The sequence below is a fragment of the Pyrus communis genome, chromosome 11, assembly GCF_963583255.1.
Source record: "Pyrus communis chromosome 11, drPyrComm1.1, whole genome shotgun sequence".
Taxonomy (NCBI): Eukaryota; Viridiplantae; Streptophyta; class Magnoliopsida; order Rosales; family Rosaceae; genus Pyrus; species Pyrus communis.
The window spans coordinates 571,794-597,498 of NC_084813.1; the positions used below are offsets into that span (position 1 = coordinate 571,794).

Sequence of the window (25,705 nt, forward strand, 5' to 3'; positions counted from 1 at the left end):
GTGACACATGCATGCGACAGCTGAAACCTGAGTCAGATTTATAAGATTTTGCCCGGCCTTAAATAAGTGGCTTTGAAAAGTAAGCGCCACATGAACCGAACCAAATTGGGGGTTGAAACTTAAGTCAGATATCTAAGTGAGAAAATCTTGATGAGAGTTGCTGTACCTGGATTTTGTGCACCTTCCTTCTAACCATTCTGGATCTAAATTATACAACCTCTTTTCTATTCAAAATAGTCCCCCCCACGGAAAAGAGAAGGCAAGATGAAGGGGAGTGAGGTTGCTTTTTGGTTTGCAGTATTTTTGGAGAAACCACTCTGAACACAACAAATAAAGAGGCTTTCTACATTACATAATGTAATTTCTAGTAATCTTCAAACATTTCATACTTGAGAGGTAACGTAAAGCCGCAACGAAGAAGTTAAGGCTGAGGAGTAGTAATTGTTTTGTATTACTGCTACATCAGTCACTAAAACAACTCAAAACCAACCAACACCAATTAGAAGGTATCTACACGAGATAAAACTGAACTTCGAGTTGCTTTCCTGTCAAAATTCCAAGGTACAAAAGAGAAGAGCATCTCATGAGATAGCTTGCTGCCATGTCGATCTTGCCCAGATTCACAAACATATTTCATCACCTATAATATGATGCCATAATGTAGAGCATGAACGCAGTTGCTGAAGTGATTATCAATTCCTGCATGCACAGAGATATTTTCACAACGGTAAATACTAAATATTATACAACCTGTCAGTTAATTTTTTTACTCGCCAACATTTCACATCGTTTGTTTACAGAAGTGCTTAATTGCTGAAATGAAGCTCAAAACTGCTTTATAGACTTAATAAACTAACTTTTATATATAAATACTCAAATAGTCATCACTAGACTATCCAAAAAATCTTTAGGAAGGTCGCTGATCAAAATAAGGAAGTATGGATAATCCTCTGTGGTTCATCCTAATTTCCCGATTTACCCTGTGACCTTGTCACCTCTATTCCCGTGTGCTTGTGAAAAGTGTTTCAACAAAATAAGTATAAAAGGAAAATTTTACCCCAAATTTAATTTAAAATCTCACTCTGAAAGGATCTTCAAAGTTTTGAAAATCTGATAACATACTAGAAGTTGACTTTGGATTTTGGGCGGATTGATGGAAAGGAAGCAAAATCTGATTTCTCTCTAAGTCTTGACCAAAATTGCAATGGCTAGAATTAACTTCTTTTAGTGTAGAACAAAGTATCGAATAAATACAAAGATATTACTAGCCAATACCTGGTTATTGTAAAGAGCAGCAGGAATGTAGCTACCCATATACTCGATCAAATTCAGTGCAGTAGTGTATCCCTGCAAGAAATTAACAGAGACTTTGGTGAAATGAACATAAAGGAGAGGAACTAAATTTTTAAGATAATCAGATATTGAAATCAGTAGCAAAATAAACAATCAGAACAGAACTGAAATCCCCCCACTTATACCCCCTCCCTGGTAAACGCTAGTGCACCAAGAATTCAAGCAGCATAATATACCACAGAAGCAATCGCGATACAGCCAAACACTAGTGCAAGTGAACGGAGCAGCCGTTTTCCCATTCGCAATCCCCTCCCTGCATCCTCACCATCTTCCTGCATCAATAGAATTATTAGGTTGAAAAGCAGCTTATCATAAGTTTCTACATATAGTTTCAAAAAGTAGCACGAATGGAGGACATGCAATCTAATCAGAAATATGACTCACTGTATATGTTGGAGATACAGGCGGTTCAAAGGATTTCAACTTCTCGAAAATCCGATAAACAAATGCAAAAGTTAAAAATTGCAGGGGTTTATATTCAGCATTCCGCTTGATAAGAAGCCAAGCTACCTGCAAAAGATGGAAAGAAGGTGAGGATAAGAAAAATTCACAGAATAAAGCAAAATACAAAATAGAAGCCGGAAGGGTTAAGTTATTGAAATATATAAGATGTGCTAGCTAATTGCCATGCAACTTCAAGAGTTGTCATAGCCAACAGCATGCACAAAGCAATATTTTCACAAACAATAAAGGATAAGAATCATATGTATCAACCATTCCCTAAATACTTACAAATACAGCAGATATTGCCAGGTTGATGCGCATATCTTGTACAGAAGACTTGGTGAACCTGTAAGCAAATAGAAGTCCAAAGATTAGAGCATAACGTGCCACCATTAGACTACATATATACTCTGAAAATAGTCAACATATCAAACGTGGAGGAAAGAAACGAGAGCTGGTTTCAGTTTTTAATTGATAAATGTCATGCACCATCCCGTTTCCAAAAATTTTAAAGCAGAATAAAAAGGAAAATTTTCTGAATATTTGTATCATTTTCCATATTGAGAGCTCATAAGAAGTTCGTGTTTTTAAGCATGCATTATCTCTACTAATTAATAAAACACACTTTGTCAACCAAAATCCTATGAAATTACCAGTTTAACCCTCTAATTAAAACAGAACATGAATAAGAAATATGGGGCAGAAATGTAATTTCACACAACCAAATTTTGCTTTTTTTTTCAAAACCTCACCTACATGTAATCTTAACATATCTCTAATTTAAAAAAAAAAAAAAAAAAAAAAAAATTTGTGTGTGCCCATATGCTAGTATTAAATGAAGCAAAGAGTAAATCCGCATTGCAAAAGTACCAGCCTCTATCAAAGTGGCCACGGGTAAGCAATAGGATTTCCGAAACTAACTATTAAGGTAATCCAACCTACTTATTTCTTCATATAAATAGATTACATGCTTTAAAATGTATCAAAATCAGCAGCCACTGATATGCATCTTCTTAGCAACATTTTCCAATGCTACTTATCAGTAGTCACATGCTGCAAAGACAAACCTAGGCCCCCATGGTACAATTGGTTGCTTATCAGCATATTTGATGTCTTTTGAAACCTGAAATTCAAGAGTAATATAAGAGGAACAATCAGTACAAGGAAGAGAAAAGACATGAAAATAATTAATCAACCTGAAATTTAAATTATCAAAAAGATAAAATCTAGAAGTACGTAGAAACAACTTAAGGGCTATTTACACATAACAGTTTTCAATGAAAATTTGTAGACCAGATTTTTTACTGTTGTACCATAACAAGTATTCATTCTAAGCTTCAAATCTTACCAAGCAAAACTTACAAAGATGATAATGATAGTGGTTAATTTAACTTCAATATTCTGCTTCACCACTATATTTATCAATCCTATCTAACCCAAATCAGATACCAATGTATATCGTACATGTTTCTGTAAAATGTAAAGTCACCCGTGTTTCTTCCCATTCCACTACTTTAATTATCTGTAAGACAATATTTGTGCTTGGCATTTAGCATCTCTTCAGGATCCAAGTTCCTCATTATTCCTATATGCTGCTACCATGAAAAGTGTTATCTTGGAAGGAAAACAAGTCCAGAGTAAAGCAAATCCATTTCCATTAAGAACCACGCACTCTCAAAATTGTTGCACGCGTTGGAGTTAATCCACCATTAGTGACTGTTTAAAGCCGTTATACTATAGAATACAAGGTCAAAACAATAACTTAATCCCTAAAGAAACCACAGAACGTCGTTTTTCAACTTCCAATTTCTCTCATCTCACCTTTGATGAATAATGTCCACCCCAGAACTAGAAAATTAAAATACGGCTGCATGTACCTTGAAGGAACCAAAGGTTACACCTTTCTTCCTATTAGTTAGCTGTGCCATCATAACTTTGTCATATGCTTTCTCCAGCTACATAAATGATTACATAGTTATAAGAACACCGTTCATAAGACGGTTGCAACCGAACATTTAGAAAAAAGACAGAGAGTTTTGAAAAGTACTCTAGCAGCAGTTGCATCATCACCACTCCTTACGGCCTCCTTATGTTTTTTGGTATATGCTGCCTTGATCATGTCAAATCCCTCAAATGGGCTCACACCGAGAACCTGTGAGATAATATCAGTCAGTCACTTGCAACATCAATTTCAAGGGTCCATACAATTCACAAAATGGAATTACCTCATATGGATTCAAATCACTATCCGGATTAGAACTTCCAGCCGCAGACGCAGCAGCACAAATTACCCTTCTATTCTGTGGAATTGTTCTAGAAACATAATAATTTTAACACCCTGTTGCTATTTCTATACATTCAAAACATGAACAATTATAACAACAATTGCAAAACAAAACAAAAAACAAACAGAGACCCAGCATTCGAAACAGAAAACGAAACTTTCTACACATCAAAAAAAAAAAAAACTTTTCTCAATTTTCTCACCAACCAAACAGAGTGATTGAATTACCTGACAAAAGAGGGTGGCAGCCTCAACTCTGGGACATTGGGGCGGAAATTCCTCTGGGAAAATTGCAATTTGGGGCAGAGAAAAGCATGAGAAATCGCCAGAGCCATTTGCAATGTGGAAAATGAGTTTTGGTTTGAATATTTGGGTTCAGGGTTTTTCGAGCAGAAGAAGCAGAGGGAGAAGCAAAGCTGGAAAACCCCATTGGGTGACCCCTCCAAAGGGATTAGTACAGTACAGGCCAGCAGACAAGTACCAAAATACATACGGAATACGGAATACACGTAATAATACTTGGGCCTAACAAGATTAGTACGCGGACTAATATAGTAAGTGGGCTACTCTTCTGGATGCAGTTGGGCCGGATTGGGCTCCATCATCGTGAACAGATTTTTACTTCATGCTACGTGAAATTACGGGCGTACTCATGTTGTGAGTCGTATAAAAACTTAGAAGAGTACTTCATGAGCAAGTGTTTAACTAACTCTCAACAATATACATGTCAAACTTGGATTAGATCCTTCAATTTGATGTAAATAAGGGCTTCAAAAGGGCAAAACTTTGGAACCTAAATGATGTAGAACAATTAGCGGACTAAATTATAGAGCCAATTGACATGCGCAAGCCAAAGAAAATGATTGTTGAGAAATATGAAATTGGGGCGCACTCGTGTATAATTTGGTCCACTAAAGGAGAAACTTTGAAGACTTCGTCCAACTTTGAACTAGAATGAATATGATAGTTACCACGCATCATGCATGTATGTAACCGTTGAAACTTAAGTCAGAATTATGAGATTTCATTTATGCGTAAACGGTAACTCTGTCAGATAAATGTATATGAAATTTACCACATGACGTATATGCATATTGCAAAATCCCTTCTCGTAATCACTGTGTTTATCTAAACGGAAACCCAAAACCAAAAGCAGTTTATTAAACAGAGCTGCTGTAAATCTTGGTAGCAGTGTTTATCTCTCACCGTGCCAGGTTTGACCGTTCAAGATTGGGAAAGAAGTTCAAGATTGGAAAAGAAAGTAGGTCTATTACCCTACGGTTCTTACCCAAAGCACCCATAAAAAGAAACCTAGTTTAGGGTCTGCCACTCAACGACAATGGCGGGCTCGGAGGGCAGAGAAGAAGAGCAGCAGCAGCAGCAGCTCCAATTGTTCAGCGTGGGCTCAGAAGTAGAAGTGAGGACCGACGAGGAAGGGTTCAAAGGCGCATTGTTCAGAGCCACCATTGTCACAAGCCCCACAAACTCCGCCTCAAAGAAGAGGAAAAGGGCGTTGGTCGAGTACAAGAACTTGGTCACGGAAGACGGGTCTAAGCAGCTCAAGGAGTACGTCGATTTGGAGCACCTGAGGCCCACGCCGCCGCAGCTCGCTGACCGGAATTTTGAGGAGGGAGATGTGGTGGATGCGGATTACAGAGATGGGTGGTGGACTGGGGTCGTAGGGAAGGTTGTCGAGAACAATTCCAAGTACACCGTCGTCTTCGACAACCCTCCGGATTTGATCGAATTTCAGAAAGAACGTCTCAGATTGCATCAAGATTGGGTTAATGGCGAATGGGTTCGGCCCAATAAGCAGGTAATTGCTAATTCTTTCTATGCGTTCGACACTTATGTTTTCGAAACTTATGGGTCTATGCAATGCAGTTATCTGAATAGGAAGTAACTGCATTGATGTTTCCCCCTTCTTGTTTCTAGTGAGTTCTTTTTATTGGCGGCTAAGAATTGCAAATATGTGTTATGGGTTAATTTTCTGGAAAATTTAGTTGATGCTTGGTTCCCTGCAATTGTTGTAAAAGAAAATGAGGATAATACCTTTCTGATGAAGTATGATGATTTAGATGCTAGGGTTCAGAAAGATATTGTAGATTTTCAGCATGTTCACCTTCCCTCATATGTTATTTTTCTAGGCGGGCTGGTGTTATTTCCATCCAGTGTTCTAGCCGAGAGGATGAGGATGTGCACCGCAATTTTAAGCATAGGATTAAAAATAAGGAACTAGTTTCTTAGAGTTAAGATGGCAAATGGTTGGTGCATTGAACGTGTAATCCCTTTTCTATTTAATGTTTCCATTACGGAAAGGTTCAATATCTCTCCTGGAAAAGAAGAGAAGAGACCGGGGGGTTATCGATATCTCCATTAAGGAAAGGTTCAATATCACTCTGCATACAATGGAAAAACAGCCTTGTTTACATTTTAACATATGGAATGATGCCTCCTGTAGCATACGAACCTAATGTACAGTAATCACTTGTGTCTTGGTTAAAGGTCATGAAGTATGCCAATGCAAAATACTTAGTTCTTGATTTAGTTGAAGTTTAGCCAGTGCTCCCAGGGAATATATTTATTTGTTGGTAACTAATCAATTTAATTTCGTTCCAGGAAGTATTGGCTGCTTTAGATACTCCACAAGAATTAGAGCATGTGTTGCCTGCTCAAAAAGATTCTAACAATCTTGAAGTGGCTACTAAACTAGAAAATTTGAGTGCTGCAGAGGAGAATCCTGAATCAACCAATTCAGGGAAGAAAATGGAGCAGCCAAGTTATCCACGAAGCGTCAAGGACAAAAAGATGTTAGCCCGCAATGGTAGTGCTACAGACTCGCGTCCGGTTAAAAAGTTGAAGGACGACAAGGCAGCCGAGCCCATATTATCCATTACAGCACGTCAATTGAGGAAAACGCCTGACAATAAAGAAATGCCCCAGGAATTACCTCAACTGAGCACAGGAGTTAGGGGAACAAGACGCACACGGAAACCTGTTGTACGCCATCAGTTTATTAAAACAGAGAGCCTGCTGGGGAAAAATAATGTTGTGAGTTGAATGTCTTTTCTTAACCTTTATTTGGTTGTATCATTCATGTGATGCAACTTGCCATTCGTGACATAATGTTTGTGGGTTCCATGAAGTCGGTAACACACATAGAGGATGCGCACGTGCACGCACTTTTTTTTTTTGTGCCTAAATGATTGATTATGGCGACTAGTAGCAATACTATGTAAACATGAAATAGATAGGAACAAAAAAAGATTCTGAGTAAACCACATGTAATGGAATGTAGTCCTACATCCCCTTCCCTGATGGGCAATGATGAAAGTCACCATTTCGGTTTTGATTTCCCATGAACCACTGTTTAGGAATTAAGATCAACATATTTTTTATGTGTAGAAGACTAAGCAAGAGAAGGACGGTGAAGTGAATAGCCAGTGGATTCATCCCGTAGCAAGTAAAGGAAGGCGCACAAAATCTCAAACTGGAAGTCGATTGATCTCAGAAGCAGGTAAAAGAGAAAAAAAAGAAGGTACATATGTCCATCAGTAGACCATGCACTGGTTAGGCTTCTTATGAAAGAAATCTGGTTCTTCATGATTTTCAGGGTATGTCTGTGCACTGCCCAGCCAAAAGAGAGAGAAAGAAAAGGGTATATATGTTCATCAATAGACCCTGCACTGATTTAGTTTCCTATTTGAGAGTAATTTGGTTATTAATGATATTCAGATAAGGAAGCGTCTGCAAATGTTTCTTTGGCTGGACAAAATATTCAGAATGAGGGTAATATTAAAGAAACTGAAGTGCCTCAAACTATCGGGTCAACAACTAAGGGCAAGGAAGTTTCACTGGCTGAAAAACCGGCTCAGCTACCTGATCAAGAGTTGCAAGTGAAGGATCTGAAAAAGAGTGCAAATGAACCTGCAAAACCAGCTCAGCTACCTGATCAAGAGTTGCAAGTGAAAGATCAGAAGAAGAGTGCAAATGATCCTGCAAATGAAAAGAGCATGGTAGGCAATATACAAAAAATTGATACATATTAGTCAAACTGCTTGGTGGGTTCTCCCAGAAAGCTAGAACTTCACGTTTCCCATTTAAAAAAAAAAAATGGAACTCATTTGATGTGATTAGCCGTGTCACTTCTTGTGGGCAAGGTGATTGTTGTCGGGTGTTGGTTGTCCTTAGCTTGACTAAACTTGATTTGATGACTCAATTCACCAATTACTAGAGAAAAGGATATAAATGAAGTCAAGAAAAAAAAAACTTGTTTCATACGAATGAAGTTTCAATTTAATTATTTATCTCATATCTCATTCAAGTTTGTCAAATGAGGAACCTAAGTCATTAGGGATTTTTAAGCTATCAACATGGCAACATTGGTTATTTTCTAAAATAAGCTATCAACACCCAGGTTATGTCAGCTGAACTTGGCAGCGATTCAATTTTGGCTAACCTGCTCCGTACCCTGGTTACTTTTCCAGACATGGTATAATCATGGAGTGAGAGGTCCTCAGTGAAAAGTTATCTCTTGTGTACTTCTATTTGCTTTTCCACTCAATGGTATTGCCTATGGATGTTTGCCTGTACTTGAGCAGGTGTTTAAGCAGCAACCAGCTGGAGGAAGTAGTCATAAAAGAAAGAGAGGCAGGCCTCGAAAGTTAGCGGTCGTAAGGTCGCGAGCTTCAGACGGAGGTAAAAAGTCCTTAAAACTAAATTCATTGTCTGATATTTTAGATTCGGTCAAGTCCATTTTAAGTTCTTGCTTTTCAATGTATTTCAGTTGTGCCCCTTTGGTTTTAATTGAACATTATCAACCATTTAATTATCTTATTTGTGTCAATGTGGTCCTTCTGGTTAATTTAATCCTACATTTTGCAATTGGAGAGAATGATTTGGGTGCAAATGCGATCCTATGTGAGGCTCAAATTGTATCAGAGTCATGCAGATGCTGGTCTAACATCCTATCAAGTTATTGGAAGTGGATGGATGGACAATTGCTGGGGAAATATTGAACAGTTATTTTTATTTTCTCAAATGATATAAGTACCAAGTTGCGATATAATGACCTACTCAAATATGAGTTTAACCAGAGTTATCCTCCTTATACCACCATGCTACAAGTGGGGATATATATATATATATATAACATTGCTCAAGTTGAAATGAGATGGAACAAATTTGGCCAGCTTATCCCTAAAAGAAAAAAGTTGTTACTTTGACCAATTAATTCTTGGGTAAATAACCATGCTTTTGAACTGCAGTTAAGGGGCAGAATATGTCAGGAAATGTTGCTGACAAAAATGATAAGAATGATCAGATGCCTGAGGAAGCTACTTTGCATGTGCTGAGGGGGACGGATTCTACAGGTTTGAGATTGTACAACTTGATTTCGTTTTAAGCCTATCAGTGAGGAAATGTTAACATTTTCATTGATGGGAACAATAAAGTTAATAAAAAAAACAACATATAACTATATGAGCAGCACAGTTACTCTTCCCTACCAGGGATAACTGAGAATGTTGTATAATTTTTAGTTAAGCAACTTGTAAAGCATTAAGGAATGACATGAAGCAAACCAGAATTTGAAATAATTACCGGAAGTTTGAGACTTGGAAAAGAATTGTGCACACAATTTAATTGATCAACAATGTGGTCTAGGTAAACATTTTTCTATTTTCTGTATAACAACTTTCTCAGTGAGAATTAAGGCCAAAGTAGTTCTTATTATTCGATTGACCTTGTTTCCCCCTCCCTTTTAACTGGAACACTTTCTGGAATTTGTTTAGCTGCAAAAGATGCCTCTAAAAGAAAAACAGCCGATTTTCCTGGAAGGTGCAAAATAAAAGAAGCTGCACCGATAGCATCTGATAATCCAGATGATGATGATAAACCTCTATCCATGTGGTTCGGGGGGATGCAGCATTCTGCGTACGTTGGTGAATCAAGTAAGCTGCTTCATATATTAGTTATTTTTCTGTTATAGTAATTAGTTTGACTATATGTGCTCTTCTTTCTAGGACCATCCCCTGATGCAAATGTCAACCAGCATAGTGATAGAGTAGAACCAGTTGAGGTAGCTAGCAAATCTCCTGCAGTTGATGCGGTCAGTGGCTGCAGGCCACATGAGAAGCAAGGGTTGCCTTTTGTTAAGAGCTCCCCTGTGTGGAAGACAATTGAAACGTTGGAAGTATTCAGGCTTTTCCCCCAAAATCCTCATTTCCGACCTCTGGTTGAATGCAAAGAGGAATACCGCGAGGGTTCAGCAATTGGAAACATGATAACCTTTTCCAGTCTAGCGGATAAAATATCCAGGCTGCAGTTCGACGACCATCAAAGTGTTTTTGATAGCATTTTGGAGAGTCTTGTTGACTTGGAAAATTATGGATTCAATGTTACAATTCTACGCGGGCGGGTGAATGATCTGCTCTCTGTTAAGGACAAGCAAGGGTGGTTTCAGGTCGAGTCAAGGGATGCTGAACAGAAGATCATGGAGCATTCTCGTGAGAAGACCAAACTTGTCGAAGAGGCTGACTATATTGCGAAGAAAATAATTGAATTGCAGGACAAACATGCATCAATCAAGTCAGTAGTGGAGACCAAAGATCATGAGATTGCTAGATTGCGAATGGCTTTGGATGCCATGAATGAAGGCATTCAGAGCGCCCGGAGTGATTTTGAAAAGCTAGCTTTGGCTCCCATGAATTAGGCCGCGCACAGCTCACAACGCACAACGGGAGTGATTAAACTTTGCTTCTCAGATTAGGGATGTAATGCTTAGGTATCGATTCGGACAATTGCTCTACTTGTATTAGGGATGTTGAGTTGCATTGTGGATTGTATCGATCATTTATATTTTACATGTTGCCTGGATTCTCCGGGCGAATAAAAACGCGGGTTTTATTTTGCTTTTCGATTCTCATTTCTCCCTACATATTTACTTTGGGAGTCCTGGGGAGCTAGAGTCTTATTGCTCTCTTCTCATTAGTTCAAATTCAAGTGTTCCTTTATGCCCTATATGAGGAGAAATGCTTAAGGCCTGATACCCGATTACGTGTTCGTGCTGACTTTAGACACAAAAACCACCCCATGACCCACCATCCTATAAATTGAGACTCACCACTACCCAATGTAATGACTTCATCCCCTCTCACACCACTCACTCTATAAGCCAGATCTAAAATCCTTTTCTATGCGAGAAATTTAAAATCTCACTTAAGGTTAACATTAGTGAAACGCATGCATATCGGCCCATGTAATGCATGTTAAAGATTTTCATTACTGGCATATGTTATAGCTTATGCCATGGTCAATCAATTTAACTTTTATTTTATTTTATCGTAAAATAAAATTTATAAACTTTGAGTTAATTTATCTTTATATTATCGTAAAATGATTACCACAATGACTTCATTACTGGCGTATGTTATGGCTTATGTCATGGTCAATTAATTGTGATCGAAATAAGATTTCACCTTTCTACAATCTTTGGATTAAATTCTGACTTCAATCTTATCCATTGGATTATTTCACTTCAACATGGTACGTGATGCTATCGTCACATGAACTAACTTTCAGCGCATGTTTGTCCAAAAGTTGGAGAATTTGATCTGAGCATATTAGCTTACTACGCGTGATGCGCAGGTTAGACAAAACCTCGCTCCTAACAAACTACCGCCAGCTTTGTACGCTTCCGGCAGCCAGTTTCCCTGCATCCCATAACATTCTGTCATGTAACAGAAAGATTGCAGAGTACGTGAGAAATGACCAAACGCCAATTGCACAGGACCTGTTCGATCAAATGCCCGTGAGAGACGTCGTTTCGTGGAACACCATGTTGTCGGGTTTGCAGAAGGCCAAAAACCCACATGGAGTTAATCGATGTTTCTTGCAAATGACAAGAGATGGATTCAGACCAAACGAGTACACCGTCTCGATAGTACTCAATGCGTTTTTGGGCACAGCGTTTAATGTTTTGGTCTCACAGGTTCATGCCGTTGTAGTCCGCTTGGCGCTCAACTCGAGTGTGTTTGTTGGGTCAGCGCTGATGAAAGGGTACGCAAATGTGGGCAATCGGGTAGCTTTGAGCGGAGTGTTTGATGAGATTTCAGTGAAGGATGTCTCGTCTTGGAACTCTTTGGTTTCGAGTTACATGGAATTGGGGTGCATCCATGAGGCTCAGACAGTTTTTGACGCGATGTTGGAAAGGAACGTTGTTTCGTGGACTAGTTTGGTGAATGGTTATATCAGCAATAAGAGGGTTAACAAAGCTCGCTCTGTTTTCGACAAGATGAGCGAAAAGAATGTGGTTTCATGGACTGTTATGATCAGTGGGTACGTGAGAAGCCATAAGTTTGTGGATGCTTTGGATCTTTTCGTCTTGATGTTGAAATCGGGGACTCGGCCAAACCATTTTACATTTTCAAGCGTGTTGGATGCATGTGCTGGTTGTTCTTCACTTGTCTTGGGACAGCAAGTTCACTCAAGCATCTTAAAGTTCGGTATGCCAGAGGACGTCATCATGTCAACCTCGCTTGTTGACATGTACGCAAAATGTGGAGACATTGGCGCGGCACTGTGCATTTTCAGATCAATGCCAAGGAAAAACCTGGTGACATGGAATTCGATTATAGGAGGTTATGCCAGGCACGGACTCGCTACAAGAGCATTGGAGGAGTTTCAGAGCATGACCGAGTGCGGTTGTAGGCCTGACGAAGTAACGTTTGTAAACCTGTTATCGGCTTGTGGGCATGGCGGGATGGTTGAAAAAGGCGAAATCCTATTTAACTCCATGAAAGCAAAGTTCGGAGTTGAACCAAGGGTAGAGCACTATGCTTGCATGGTTGACCTATATGGGAGAGCAGGTGAGCTAGAGGAAGCCGAGAAGTTGATACAAGGGATGCCATTTCGGCCGGATGTGGTGGTTTGGGTCGCATTGCTTGGTGCATGTGGCTTGCATTCAAGTCTCGAATTTGGTGAGTTGGTTGCTACAGAAATTGACAAACTGGGACATGCCCATCCCGCAAGATATTCGACGCTTTCAAAGATTCACGGCGAAAGAGGAGCATGGAACAGCGTCCAAGAGTCTAGGAAGACGATGCAAGAGAAAGGCATTCGAAAGCAGAACGCCGGTAGCTGGGTCGAATCTCCACGAGGAATGAGATGAACAGATACATGAAACTGACCAAACACATTAAGACTACGAGATCCGAGGTCCGATTTACCCTACCACAACATTTACGCTTGGAAAATAGACCTTCATTGATTAAAATCAAAATATAACCTTGTGTAATACCGTCACATCCATGATCAAATAACAATCGTGAGTACGATACAAAACTATAGATAGACTACGAAAACTAAATTCAAGAAAAATGGTACAGAGACAATGCAAGGCCTTTCCCCAATTACAGCGACAACTGGGATGCTCAAAGAAGCAAATTGCTGAAATCCGATCATTTCAACCAGCTCTCAACGCTTGCTCCTTTGTTACTCAGAATAATTCCGAACTTTCCGAAGATTCAGGACTAAGAGCTTCACTTTCGGTTTTTGTTCTCATCCTTGTCCTCCCGCTTCCTGTATAGCTTCTCAAGAACACGCTTGGCCTCACACTGGGGAAAATTCGCCAAGTCATAGTAGTGGGGTGCTATATCGACTAACCTGTAGACGTGTAATATTTGGAAGATTAGAAACAGATATACTCGAGAGAATAGGGACACAGTTTAAATTCGGGTATTTGGAAAATAATGAAAGAAACTAGAGGGGGAGAGAGAGACTAACCACTCCCCACGAACATCTGTCACTGTACGGATAAAATTCCTGCTTGTCAAAACATACTCGTTGTAGATAACCCATTCTGGCTTATGGTCCAAGCAATTCGACGGATGCAAATGCACCACCTGCGAACAAAGATCATACATATAAGAGGCGGGCACAAACACTGATAAGGGTAAAAAGGGAAATATCATATGGCCTATATGGAAAGTAAAGAGTAAATTTACATACTTGGTTATCTTTCACTGTCAGATAGTGTCCAGTACGTTCCAGATGAGCCACCTGCATGAAATATCCAGCTAGCATGGCCTTCCTTATGTTGATGTAGTAGTCACGACTATTGAATTCAGTACTGCATAGCTTGAGGTTAAACCGGGCCATAATGCGCACTAGCTGCTGCCTGACGTTGTCTGCAGACTTCAATGCCCTCTGATTGACAAAGTTCTCATAGCACCATGACGGATCCTCATCTACACCATTCAGAAGTAAATTTAATACCAAGAAACTGGATGATCAACTTCAAATCAGTAATGAAACAAACAGATACATGTACTTACTATTTTGCTTGTATGCATGATACACATTCAGAAGCGTGAGATGATCTCCATCAATGTGCCCGAACCTCGCTTTTGCTTCGTCAGCAGCTTTTTGAGCCTCCCTAGGCCGGACAAAGCAATTGGGTACTAAGAAATAAATTGGTTATCACAGACGAGGCCCATGGAACGTTAGCAGATGCATAGAGGCGAGACGACACCATTTGCTTCATGAGATAATACTGAGAAACTGCAACTATATGCATCAGCAATTACTTAAAAATCCATAGGTACATGCCAACCGGGGGCATGGAACCCAGACAAGACAGTTGCTGATGACAACCTAATTTGACACAGTACTACTTCAACCACATGCATAAGCATTAGCATGCAGATTTAGCAGTTAGGATAGTGTGTGCACAAAAGAAAATGTCTGTACACATAACAGACTCAAAGGCATGCAATCAAGAAGCATGCAGCCCAACCTTATCTACTTTGATGTAGATAAGAGCCAAGACAGACACAACTGAGAAAGCAATGACGAAATAGAAAATAAAGTACCTGAAAGCATGGCAGATATTGACAAAATTTCATTTGAGCAGTTGAACTCAGGGCTGACTACCAGCATCTTTGACATCTGAGGATCCAACGGGAACTCACTCATAATCTCCCCCAGCTTGGTCAAGTTACCTTCATCATCCAATGCTCCCAAATAATTCAAGACCTCTAGTGCTCTCATCAATGTCTCAGGAGCAGGGGGATCCATAAAATCAAAATGAACGAGATCATCTATTCCTAGTTTCTTCAAAGTAAGAACTGTATTTGCAAGGTTTGATCTCAAAATTTCTGGATACGTTTGTGGTTGAAGATCATTATTGAAACTTCTCTCAGTATAAAGTCTGAAACATTTTCCTGGCTGAGTTCTTCCAGCACGACCTGACCTCTGATGTGCACTTGCCTTGGAAATTGGAGATACCAACAAGGATTCAACACGCACTCTTGGGTTATAGACTTTTTGTTTAGCAAATCCGGGATCAATAACATAAACAATTCCATCAATAGTCAGAGAAGTTTCTGCAATATTTGTTGACACCACAATCTTCCTTCCAGGAATTCCACCTTCTTTTATGGGAGGAGGAGCAGGATCAAATATTTTCTGCTGCATAGCTGGAGGTAGAGTTGAATACAGAGGCACCACTTTCACAGGACCAACCTGGTCACCCAGATTTCCGATTTCCTTGTTAATTTTGCGGCATGCATCTTCTATCTCCTCCTCTCCTGTTAGAAAAACAAGTATATCTCCTGGGGTCTCATACATATGAATCTGCACAACTGTTCGAATCGCTGCTTCCAGATAATCCCTTTCAGGTTCCTCAGTGTAAAAAATTTCCACTGGATGAAGCCTTCCAGGAACTTTCATGAGTGGCGCACCACTGAAATAACCCTGAAACTTTTCAGCTTCAAGTGTAGCACTCATCACAACCACCTTCAAATCAGGTCTGTTTCTCAACACTTCCTTCAAAAGCCCAAATAGAACATCTGTTGCTAAGGTTCTTTCATGAGCTTCATCAAGAATTATCACGCTGTATCTTTCTAAAAGTGGATCAGTCATTGCTTCTCTTAAAAGCATTCCATCGGTGAGATACCTGCCACACAAAATGCATAATCTGTAAGTAACTTGTCTTTCCCTTGGGTCTGAGCAGAAATGATAAAGCAATAGAAAAGAGCAGAAAAGATGTTGAGCTTACTTCAACACAGTTCTGGCACTGCTGCAGTCTTCAAAACGGATGCTATAACCAACCTCTTCTCCAATGGTTACATCCATCTCTTCAGCAACACGACGGGATACTGACATTGCAGCCACTCTACGTGGTTGGGTACACGCAACCATCATCTTCTTGCGTTTATCTGAAGATTCTGAATGGACAGCTTCCAAAACAAATTGAGGAATCTGTAAAAGAGAAGTACATAGACAATTGCCATTGTTAGACATTTTAAACAATTCTCATTCTTTACATGACCTTCAGCAAGAACGATACAGAGGAGAAGATAAAATAATCTCACAATCAACTTTCTAACAGGTTTATAGAGCATAATCTATGATTTATAAAGCCCTATCCCACATTCACCCAGATTTTGTGTTGTGGTGTATCCAGGAAGACCTGAAAAGCATGGCTAGGACCCATCTAGGTTCTACCATAATTTTGGCTTTGGTCCTAATGTTACCAGAAAAATATATAGTGTCCAGTTTCTTTACATTTCCAGTAGGCAAGTCCTAGTTGTGTTGAGAAAGTGGCACGAAATATAAAGTTCAACCAAATCCTTTATACAGAGCCGATAATTTCATACCTTTACATTCTATTAAGTTAATGGCACTGCCATAAATGATATTATGGTAAAAGCGTACCCTCAGCCAAGGGTGACAAATGTGGTTTAGAAAACGTGGAGAGGTACATCAGGTAATATTGACCGTCAATACAGAATTAATTCCAATATGCATCATTGCAGTGTACAACATAAGACCGTTAATTAAACTTAACCATTGTCGCAGAGCTTGGCAACTGAGATTTTAAAAGCAATGCACAAATAATTCCAACTACACGGGTTTTAAATATGCCACTGTATTCTTCTCTCCCAACACTACAAAAGCTACTATTATTTCAAATTAACACGAATGGAAAAGCATATACCCATTGCAATTTTGCGAAAAATCAAAACATGTCCGGGAACTGTTTTTACATTTTTTTAGTCAACAAAATATTAGTTTTTGAATATACATTACCAAGTTCGAATTTTTATTCAGCTTCCATTATGTATTTCATGCTACAAAATAGGCGAAAATTACAGTAAAAAAGTTTGAAGAAACGAACCTGAGTGGTTTTACCGCTACCCGTTTCACCGACCAAAATGAGAGACTGGCTGGCCTTGAAAGCTTGCAAGAACTCCTCTTTCTGGTGCCAAACAGGCAAAGTCTTCCTCTTCTCAAGGATCTCATAGTACCTCTGAGAGTACGGCTTCCCGGTCCACCGATTGATCAGACTGTTCATAGCGTTTTGGTTGGCAGCAGCTCCTCCGCTGCCGTTCGATTTGTTCATCTTCGCCGATGTGATGGAAGCCTCGTCCACCACGTCGAACAAGCTCACCTTCCTCTTCCTCTCCGTACCCATCAATCAAAAACCCTAACGGCGGCAAAAACCCCCAAAATCCTATCACTTGGATCCTAAAGAGGTCGGATAGGATCCGAAGAGAGGGGTTTTCCTTTCCGTTTTATATTCAGCCCTAAATTTCGTAAACCCTAGAACATGAGAGAAGATGGAGGATTTTGGAGAGGGAGAGGCTAGGGCTGTGGCGGTGCTCAATATTATAGGAGGTGAAATTTCAGAATTACGATTGAGTCCCTTCCTCCCTCCCTTGTTGCAGGCCAGGAAATGGAAACCTTACAATTTCAGTTTGGTCCGGCCTTAAGTGGGAGGCCCAATGACTGCATTTGTAATACTGTGAAAGGCCCAATCAAAATTTGGATTGCTTTAGACACCCAAACCGCAGTTAACAATTATATCAAACTACCCTTTAAATTTGCTTTAGTGTATTCATTTTGTTCATTTGAAACCTTAGGGAAAAAAAGTAGAAAAATTAAAAAGGAAAAGGAGTGTGACGGTTGAGCCACCCATCCCCCCACCTAGATTTGTAAACAGGTCAGATTTGGATCAGATCATCCTTGATTCATACTCGGATCCATTATCGGAAGTCGCAACACTTGTTTCCACCCACCACATGTTTGGATTTTTAGGAAAATATATCTTCATTTGCATAGGAAATGGCACACTTAACATTTCCATTAGATTTAGTAATAGATTCAGTAATATTATGGCAAACAGTTTGTCTGTAAATTATCAGCAACACTTGCTTATGTTTCACTAGTTCGAAGGGTTGTGCTTCCCGACGAGTTGGTTGATCATCACACCCTAACACTTGATCAGGTGCGATAACGGATATCAATTTAAAATCTCATGTAGCAAGCCATTTGAATTTCCAAGCTGTATCATTCCCTTAAAAGTGAACTGCAGATTAAAACTCAAAATGTTATTGTAGTTAAAATAATAATCCCCGAGACACTTCTTCATATGTACTCTATTTACTAGTATCGCAGCTCTGCATACATAGTACCTCGTTTTGTAGTATGACATTTTAAACGTTTCACCAATCTGTCGTGGTGATTTTGCAGTAACGGTGCAGAAGAAGCAGAATACAGTGACGATCTAAAAGAAAGAGAGAACTAATAGCCCGTGGTTGTCATGATCCTCGCGTTGTTCCGCGAGGTGCATCTGTGAATGATATGTGAACTCTCATGCATCATTCTCTATGTACATTCCTTTTTCGGCACAGCGGTCCTTCCAGTTGCAAATTACAACTGACCAAATCATAGTGAATTTCGAATTCATTTTCCTTTCTTTTATGCTATAAGATATATTTCATCTAAAAAGAAGAGACAGATCCTTGAGGAATGTGAATTGGTCTTCTATGGTATTTAATAGAAAAAATTTGCATTAATCAAATCCGTCATCTTCGTGTTCATACTTTCACCCTTCGTCCCTGATTACATATGTTTTACATGGTGGAATGGCGCAGTTTTGCCAATGTTGGAAGCTGCAATAGCCCTTGTGGGTGGACCAACTAATGGAAGATTATGCACAGTGTCATATGCTTCCTATCAATCCTGACCTACAAGAGCCCGTGCCGCAGCCAAAGATTGAAGTGGAGGCAGCTGCTCTGCACATTTGAAAGTTGACAAACTTTCTGTTGCATTACAGACGTTTTGAATCGTGCAGTGAAGATTCGTTTGTTCTGTGCTGGTCCTAATTTTCCTGACTGCCACCCACATTAAAATATTTCATATGAATAAAGTTAATCTCACTAAACAGGCTCCTATCTTCACTAATGAACTAAATATTGATGGACAAAGACTACATCAAACTAGTGCCATTGGATAAGGTGATCAAGTAGTTGGATGGAACTGAGAGGTTTCTCTATAAAGTAAACCGGGGGTGCAGCGAAGAAAAAAGGTGTGCAAAACTCGCTTTCCTTATGCACACACTAATTAAGGAGTACTTAAACAACAAGAGACTGCTAGTCAACTGGAAATACATTGATGATTTTGCACTCAAACAATTAAGATTAAAAAGGAAAATCAGTTTAAAATACAAATATTTGTAAGTTCATAAATACTAATTCTGGCATTTGAGATGTAAGTATACGATTAGAAAGACGGAAATCTGGAATTGTGACACAATTATCTTAAAAGACTCGTAAACCTGCTCCAATTAGAATCACTCCAAAATTTCTTCGTTTCATCACTTTATGCTCAAAATAGATTCACATGACACACAACTGAAATATAAAGTAAAGTATCAAAATTTTCTCAAAATAATAATTAACATTAGAAAAAGAATATAGATAAATATCTACTCATCAGGCATATTAACCTAATATAAGCTTAGCCCATCATTTGGACCTAATAGGCAACCGAAGATGCTTATATCTCTTCAACAAATCAGGATTCGAAACCCTTTTAGCAAGAATAACAACTTTAATATTACGTTTCTTGTGCAATGGGTAAATCCCGAAATAAATCCTTAATCCTAACTTAATCCTCAAGTAAGTACAATGATTTTGAGACCACAAAATCTTATTGAGACCTGGATTTTACTAAACATATTGGACCCAGACAAATACCATTCAACCACCTCATTTCCATGACTCCGTCTCTGTTCTTTAAATTTTTAGTTTTTCATTTGAAAATATTTCCATCTGTCTCTAATCAATTGTGATTTTTCATTTTTAAACATCTTGCATAATGGCTGGTCTACAAGGGGAACACACGTTCTTGGAATGAGAAGCTCGTACTCCACCTTATATATATTTCCTCCAAGGTATTCCATTGGAGATAGAAGTCTTAACATGTGATTTGATCTGTTTGACAATAGATGTATGAATGGTAGACCATGCTGGGGGATTATCTTTAAGACGATCAAAATAATGGTTTGCATTGTTGACGAAGATGAGGATAAAAGTCAGAGACATAATTTAAAGAACCAAGAAATCTTTGAAGTTGATTTTTATCAGTAATCTAATCTGGAAATTTATCAGCAAATTAAATGACTATCAATAGGCTGAATGGTAGATTGATGGATATTATATCCTAAAAATCTAATGTTAGTTTGAAACAATTTGATCTTAGATGCAGAGACAACTAATCCATTGGACTTAATTATTCTAGCAAACAAATGCAAATGTTTCCAATGTTCATCTATTGACCTAGAATAAATAAGAACATCATCAATATAAACAATTGAAAAATGGCTATATTGATTAAAAATCTCATTCATAATATTTTGAAATTCACTTGGGGCATTCTTAAGGCCGAAAGACATTACATTCCATTCATAATGACCGAAAAGGGTTACAAAAGCTGTTTCGTATTTATCATTTTCATGAATCTGAATTTGCCAAAAGCCTAATTTCATATCAAATTTTGAAAAAAATAACTGTTTGAGAAAGTCTCTTTATCAAATCTCTTTTGTTGGGAATTGGATACCGAATACATTCCAAAACTTCATTCAAAGGTTTGTAGTTAATAACTAATCGGGAAGTTCCTCTTTCTAATTCTGCATTCTTCTAAACATAAAATGCAGGGCATGACCATGGAGATTTATTTTTTCTAATTATACCTTTATTAAGAAGCTCTTGGATTTCCTTTTTACAGAATTCCATAACTTCTTGACTCATTTGAATTGGTCTGGCTTTGGTTGGGATTTTGGATTCATTAAACTCCTTGATGTAAGGAAGTTTAAAAATGTGTTGTTTTCGGTGCCAAAAGGCATTGGGAATATTTGAACAGATGTCATTAACAAGTTTCATTTGAAAATTATTAATGGCTTCTAACAAAGATTTATTTGTTAGCTGTTCTTCAATTCTTTTATGATTAATTTCTTCCTTTAAGAAATTAATTTGTTGTGTTTTATGATTAATTAGACTGATGGATCGCAAAACGCTATTCTTCTGAAGATGTTTTAATTTTTTGAGATATGTTTCCTTGCAAAACTCAAATGTGACCTTCTGTCCTAAGACTTGGGTGGTAATCCTATTATGATGAACCTTAAAAGGGTATATGAGTGCCACAAAAGGGAGACCTAAAATAACTGGATCATAAATGTTTTTGATTAAAACAAATGAGGTTTTAAAACAAATATCATTTTGGCAAACATGCGCTTTGGGTATTTCAAAATTTAATTGCATTGGTAATTGGCTTGCAGCACTAAATATTTCGTTTGACTTATGAAAATACCTAGTAGGAATTAACTCTCCTTGAATACAATTCAAGTCTGTGCTTGAATCTATCAAAGCAATAGTTTCAAAATGAAAATCATCAATTATTATTTTGATTTTAGAATATCATTTATGGATTCTTATATTGTCTAAAAGACCTAGGATTAAATCTTTTTCTTTAGACTGGGAGTTTGAATTATGACCTGAGGAAGAACCATTATGTTCTTCGTCATTGTTATGGACAAGTGTTTGGGTCTGGACTCTACTGAGATGTGTACGAATTTCTAGGTTTTCGGACTTTAAAAACCTAATTTTGTCTTTGATTTTATTAACTTCACGTTGGAGATCCTTGATTGTGATTTCTTTCTTAGTCTTATTAAACCTTTCTAAGGTTGTGCTAAGAGAGATTTTTGGAGTTGGTTGAGGTTGGTTAGTGCCAGATTCATCTGAAGAAACTAATTTCTTAAGTTTCTTAAGATAGAAAGATTTAAGTTCAGGGTCATCGACTTTACTTATTAGTTCAATAAGAAGATCTTCTTGTTATTAAAAATGAGATTTTATTACAGTAAGCATCGGTACATCCTAGCTTGATGTCGGGAGATGAAAGATTGGTTGAGGAGCTATTATCAGAAAAGGATAATTTCAAATCATCTTCTCATTGACTATGGTATGTGTCCTTAAGATCTAAGACTTGGATTAACCGAAGTTTCTCTTCCTTAGAGATCTTCAATTGGTTAATAGTTTTCTTTGCACGGCATTCATTGGCGTAATGGCCATAATTGCCACACTTGTCGTAATTTCCTTTTTGTTTGGGATTTTTGGAGTGGATTTTTCCAGAGGGTTTCCTCTTCCACTTGTTGGATTTGGGTTTTTCATAAAACTTATTTGTTTCAAAATGTTTATTTTTTTATTTGTATTTGTTGGTCTTGGGGTATTGCCTACCTGAGTACTTATTGGAGTACTTGTGATAGACTTGAGATTTTTTCTTTGTGTTGGAGGAAGCAATAGTAGGTAATCCGTATTGTTCACAGAATGTTCCTAGCTCATACTTGGCTATGGATTTGTCTTTATTAACTTGTTTTGAAATTTTCGTATCTATACACATTTTCAATCCTTCTTTCTGGATAATATTTATTAATTTCTATAAGTAAGGGTATGATATGGCATGATACCTTCTTCATTAACCAAGACATTTCTAATTTTATGTGCAAAAAGATTTGGTAATCCATTTATAAATTTTTCTTTTCAAAATGGTTGATTACTGTTTTCTCTGAGCATAACTCTACACATGAACACATCTTTGTACCACCTAAAGTTGCTTAGAGTATGACATCTCAGATTGCTGAGTTGATCATGGATCCTTGAAGTGACATTACTAGGTGTTTCTATGAAATGTTCTATGATTGTAAAAAGCAATGTATTAACTACATCTGGGACACCATGTCCAATATGTTCATTAGAAATAGGTATTCATTCGTCCTTTTTTTAACAGCATTTTTTATTTCATTTCTGGACTGCTCTGTGAGATGTTTCTACCATCAAGAATGAAGCATTCCTATAAATCCAGTGACCAAAAGGTCGACAACTTGTGATTGGCTGAGATTATGATTGGTAATATAGCTATTAGCAACCATAGAGATATGTTGGAGTTTATTGAGAAGTTCTGGTTCTGACAAACCATCTATATTCCATTCATAGAGTTTATCAGAAGAGACTGAGAATTGGTTTTGAATGTTTCTTTCCTCAAACTGGATATCCAGAGGTGTTGCCCTGGGATACCAATTTTTGGTAAGAGATGTTGGGTTGACTCGCTTATTGGTAATCCTTTTGAGTTCAAGATTTTGAAAAGCTTGTTTAACTTTTCGAACGGAATCTGAATCATTTTCTGACTCAGTGGAAATTGGAGATGTTTCTGATTGAGAATCACTAAGGTGTTTTAAGACATGGACTGTCTTTTCTTGTTTTAATTATGATAACATTTGGTCAATCTTTTGACTTGTGGAAGTTGTTTTCAAGGCTATTGCCTTTGAAGAGGATTCTGGGAAATTAACCAGGGGTTTTTCCCTGATTATGGATTTTGGTTGGAAAAGTTTATCAATTTTAGTTTCAATTTTATCTAACTGTTTTCCAATGGTATGGAGACTCTAGTTAGCAAAATTATTTTGTTCAATGATTGGTTTTACTCCTGCATCTTCCTTGGGAAGCTTAAAAGGGGTAGCTGGGATTTGCGTATTGGCAGTAGTGATTAAAATTGTTTCTTGTGGAGGATGACTAGAGGAGACAATGGTTTTGTCTTCTTTAAGCCAATTTTCTTTAGTTATTACTTCTAGTTTCTTTTCAGACTCGTAATACTTTTCAACATAATCGAAGAAAAATACTTCAAATTTGTGGGTTTCCATGAAATTAATCCATTTATTATGAATTTCTAATTTTCTTCTTGAGTGTATTTATTTCGGAAAATATTTCTTTGTGAAATATTTTCTTCCGCTTCAATGTCTGCACAGAGATGTTTCTTATTCCTTTTAAAAGGTTTGTTTAGAACTAAAAGTTGATGGTTAATCTAACCTGCTTCGAAATCATATTCTGTTGGAGAAGTTTGTTCTCCTTGATCTTGGGTATGAGGTTGTTTCTACTGACTTTAGCTTGATGTTAATCAAATCATTGATTCACTCTTGCTGGGTAACAGATGAATTGGTTTCTACTGATTTTAATTTTTTATTAGCTAATGAATTGATTAACTCTTGATCTTGACTCATCCTATTAGTTGGCATGGATCCAGAAAAAGAATTTCTGCTAGGAGCAAATGATCTATGTGACTGGGTAGACTCACATGATTTTCTGGCAGGACGATCAAAATTGATTTTGACAGTTCCATCAAAATATTGTTCAATATTGTCTAGATTGACTAGATTGTTTTGGATAGCTACTGGCTTACTTTTATTAATCAAACACCAATCTAAAGGTAGACTGATATCTGACCACCTAATGGTTCTGGGAACTTTGATGTTTGCATTTTCTTGATTAGTTTGGATTAAGAGTGTATGGTCTCTAGGACTCTTGGTTAAGGCTTGGAAATTCATATTTGTGCCAGCGACTTTATAATAAACTCGATATATTAATGCCAAGGGCTGTGTTCCTTCAAGGACTTGGTATCCTAAAGTTTTGATGTTTAAAATGAGTACTTTCAGCATATGAGGATCTGAAAGACTTATGGTAAGGTATGGGAAACAATCAAAATGGATAAGTCCATTATAAATACTGGATTCAATCATTCCAAGTATATTATAACTGTAGTGAATCTAGCATCTCGGGGACATAACAAAATAAAGGTATTAAGGCCTCTAAGTGTTAATTGTTTTATAGCTATTTGAACTAAGTCGATATGGATATAGTTATGACCATCTTTTCTAAGTGTTTTAATTTGTTCTGAAGAGAACAATTGGCAAGTTTTGACACACCCCAACCTAAATCGAGGTTTCGAAGTTAAGCGAGTTTGCGTGAGAGCAATCCTATTTTGGGTGACCCATTAGGAAGTTCTCATATGAGTTCCCATAAACAAAATCGTGAAGGCGTTGTCGGGGCCCAAATCGGACAATATCGTACTACGGTGGAGTCAAGCCCGGGATGTAGTGGGGGCCTGGCCGGAATGTGACAAGTTTCATGTTCTTTACTAAGAGCATAAGTTTTTTCAACTATTTTAACATGATGTTCACTTCTAAATGAGGCTACTGACCATTTCTTTTTGTAAATATTTTTACTTGAAACTCTGGCGATATTCTAATCTCCAAAGTTTACACTATCATCAGTTTGAAAATCAAGTTTTTGTTCTTCATTAACAATGTCTGGTATCGCACCTAAACTGGATCTAGAACTAGTGTTGGCCATTGAATTAGATCTAAATAATCTACTCATAAAGTTCACAAATCAAGCAATCAAAATACATAAAACTTATTTGATTCACCTTCCTCGCGTATTCCCTAAACTCCTT

The 25,705-nt window shown here is 37.9% G+C and overlaps 4 protein-coding genes across 9 annotated transcripts; 2 read left to right on the forward strand and 2 right to left on the reverse strand.

The window, feature by feature from the left end:
- Positions 1-195: 195 nt before the first annotated feature.
- LOC137708758 (protein CHLOROPLAST J-LIKE DOMAIN 1, chloroplastic-like) lies at positions 196-4,491 on the reverse strand. The gene is made up of 10 exons (XM_068447912.1): positions 4,310-4,491; positions 4,023-4,110; positions 3,845-3,949; positions 3,675-3,752; positions 2,865-2,920; positions 2,086-2,143; positions 1,738-1,863; positions 1,530-1,625; positions 1,276-1,347; positions 196-699 (listed from the first exon to the last, which is right to left on the reverse strand). The coding sequence occupies exons 1-10, from the start codon at positions 4,414-4,416 to the stop codon at positions 637-639; spliced, it is 849 nt and encodes a 282-aa protein (XP_068304013.1). The 5' UTR covers positions 4,417-4,491; the 3' UTR covers positions 196-636.
- An 860-nt stretch (positions 4,492-5,351) lies between these two features.
- On the forward strand, positions 5,352-10,998 carry LOC137708480 (DUF724 domain-containing protein 7-like). Of its 3 annotated transcripts, none has more exons than XM_068447565.1 (10): positions 5,352-5,897; positions 6,701-7,132; positions 7,490-7,598; positions 7,695-7,739; positions 7,817-8,097; positions 8,499-8,573; positions 8,683-8,779; positions 9,349-9,453; positions 9,874-10,032; positions 10,105-10,998. In XM_068447565.1, exons 1-10 carry the CDS (start codon positions 5,421-5,423, stop codon positions 10,791-10,793), a joined length of 2,469 nt encoding a protein of 822 aa, XP_068303666.1. In that variant the 5' UTR covers positions 5,352-5,420; the 3' UTR covers positions 10,794-10,998. The 3 variants fall into 3 exon arrangements, with proteins under 3 accessions (XP_068303666.1, XP_068303665.1, XP_068303667.1); XM_068447564.1 differs by having other exon boundaries at positions 5,353-5,897; positions 7,487-7,598; XM_068447566.1 differs by lacking the exon at positions 8,499-8,573 and having other exon boundaries at positions 5,353-5,897; positions 7,487-7,598.
- A 648-nt stretch (positions 10,999-11,646) lies between these two features.
- Positions 11,647-13,279, forward strand: LOC137707740 (pentatricopeptide repeat-containing protein At2g13600-like). The gene has a single exon (XM_068446654.1). The coding sequence runs from the start codon at positions 11,721-11,723 to the stop codon at positions 13,248-13,250; it is 1,530 nt and encodes a 509-aa protein (XP_068302755.1). The 5' UTR covers positions 11,647-11,720; the 3' UTR covers positions 13,251-13,279.
- A 48-nt stretch (positions 13,280-13,327) lies between these two features.
- LOC137707738 (probable pre-mRNA-splicing factor ATP-dependent RNA helicase DEAH2) lies at positions 13,328-17,737 on the reverse strand. 4 transcript variants are annotated; one of them, XM_068446651.1, is made up of 7 exons: positions 17,262-17,737; positions 16,140-16,342; positions 14,953-16,037; positions 14,416-14,541; positions 14,090-14,328; positions 13,865-13,983; positions 13,328-13,744 (listed from the first exon to the last, which is right to left on the reverse strand). In XM_068446651.1, the coding sequence occupies exons 1-7, from the start codon at positions 17,556-17,558 to the stop codon at positions 13,621-13,623; spliced, it is 2,193 nt and encodes a 730-aa protein (XP_068302752.1). In that variant the 5' UTR covers positions 17,559-17,737; the 3' UTR covers positions 13,328-13,620. The 4 variants fall into 4 exon arrangements, 3 of the variants coding, with proteins under 3 accessions (XP_068302752.1, XP_068302753.1, XP_068302754.1); XM_068446652.1 differs by lacking the exons at positions 13,328-13,744; positions 13,865-13,983 and having other exon boundaries at positions 14,189-14,328; positions 14,416-14,516; XR_011064725.1 differs by lacking the exons at positions 13,328-13,744; positions 13,865-13,983 and having other exon boundaries at positions 14,281-14,328; positions 14,416-14,641.
- Positions 17,738-25,705: the final 7,968 nt, after the last annotated feature.

Bases quoted from the DNA above. Each gene is read 5' to 3' on its own strand.
- LOC137708758 (XM_068447912.1), bottom strand. From the start codon at position 4,416: ATGGCTCTGGCGATTTCTCATGCTTTTCTCTGCCCCAAATTGCAATTT. The intron at 3,950-4,022 runs GTAATTCCATTT...ATTATCTCACAG, and splicing joins GTGATTTGAATCCATATGAG to GTTCTCGGTGTGAGCCCATT. The intron at 1,348-1,529 runs GTATATTATGCT...AATTTCTTGCAG, and splicing joins GTATCGCGATTGCTTCTGTG to GGATACACTACTGCACTGAA.
- LOC137708480 (XM_068447564.1), top strand. From the start codon at position 5,421: ATGGCGGGCTCGGAGGGCAGAGAAGAAGAGCAGCAGCAGCAGCAGCTC. The intron at 7,740-7,816 runs GTATATATGTTC...AATGATATTCAG, and splicing joins AAAGAGAGAGAAAGAAAAGG to ATAAGGAAGCGTCTGCAAAT. The intron at 8,780-9,348 runs GTAAAAAGTCCT...TTTGAACTGCAG, and splicing joins GTCGCGAGCTTCAGACGGAG to TTAAGGGGCAGAATATGTCA.
- LOC137707740 (XM_068446654.1), top strand. From the start codon at position 11,721: ATGCGCAGGTTAGACAAAACCTCGCTCCTAACAAACTACCGCCAGCTT.
- LOC137707738 (XM_068446651.1), bottom strand. From the start codon at position 17,558: ATGGGTACGGAGAGGAAGAGGAAGGTGAGCTTGTTCGACGTGGTGGAC. The intron at 14,542-14,952 runs GTACTTTATTTT...TTTATTTCTTAG, and splicing joins AATATCTGCCATGCTTTCAG to TACCCAATTGCTTTGTCCGG. The intron at 14,329-14,415 runs GTAAGTACATGT...TGAATGGTGTAG, and splicing joins TCATGCATACAAGCAAAATA to ATGAGGATCCGTCATGGTGC.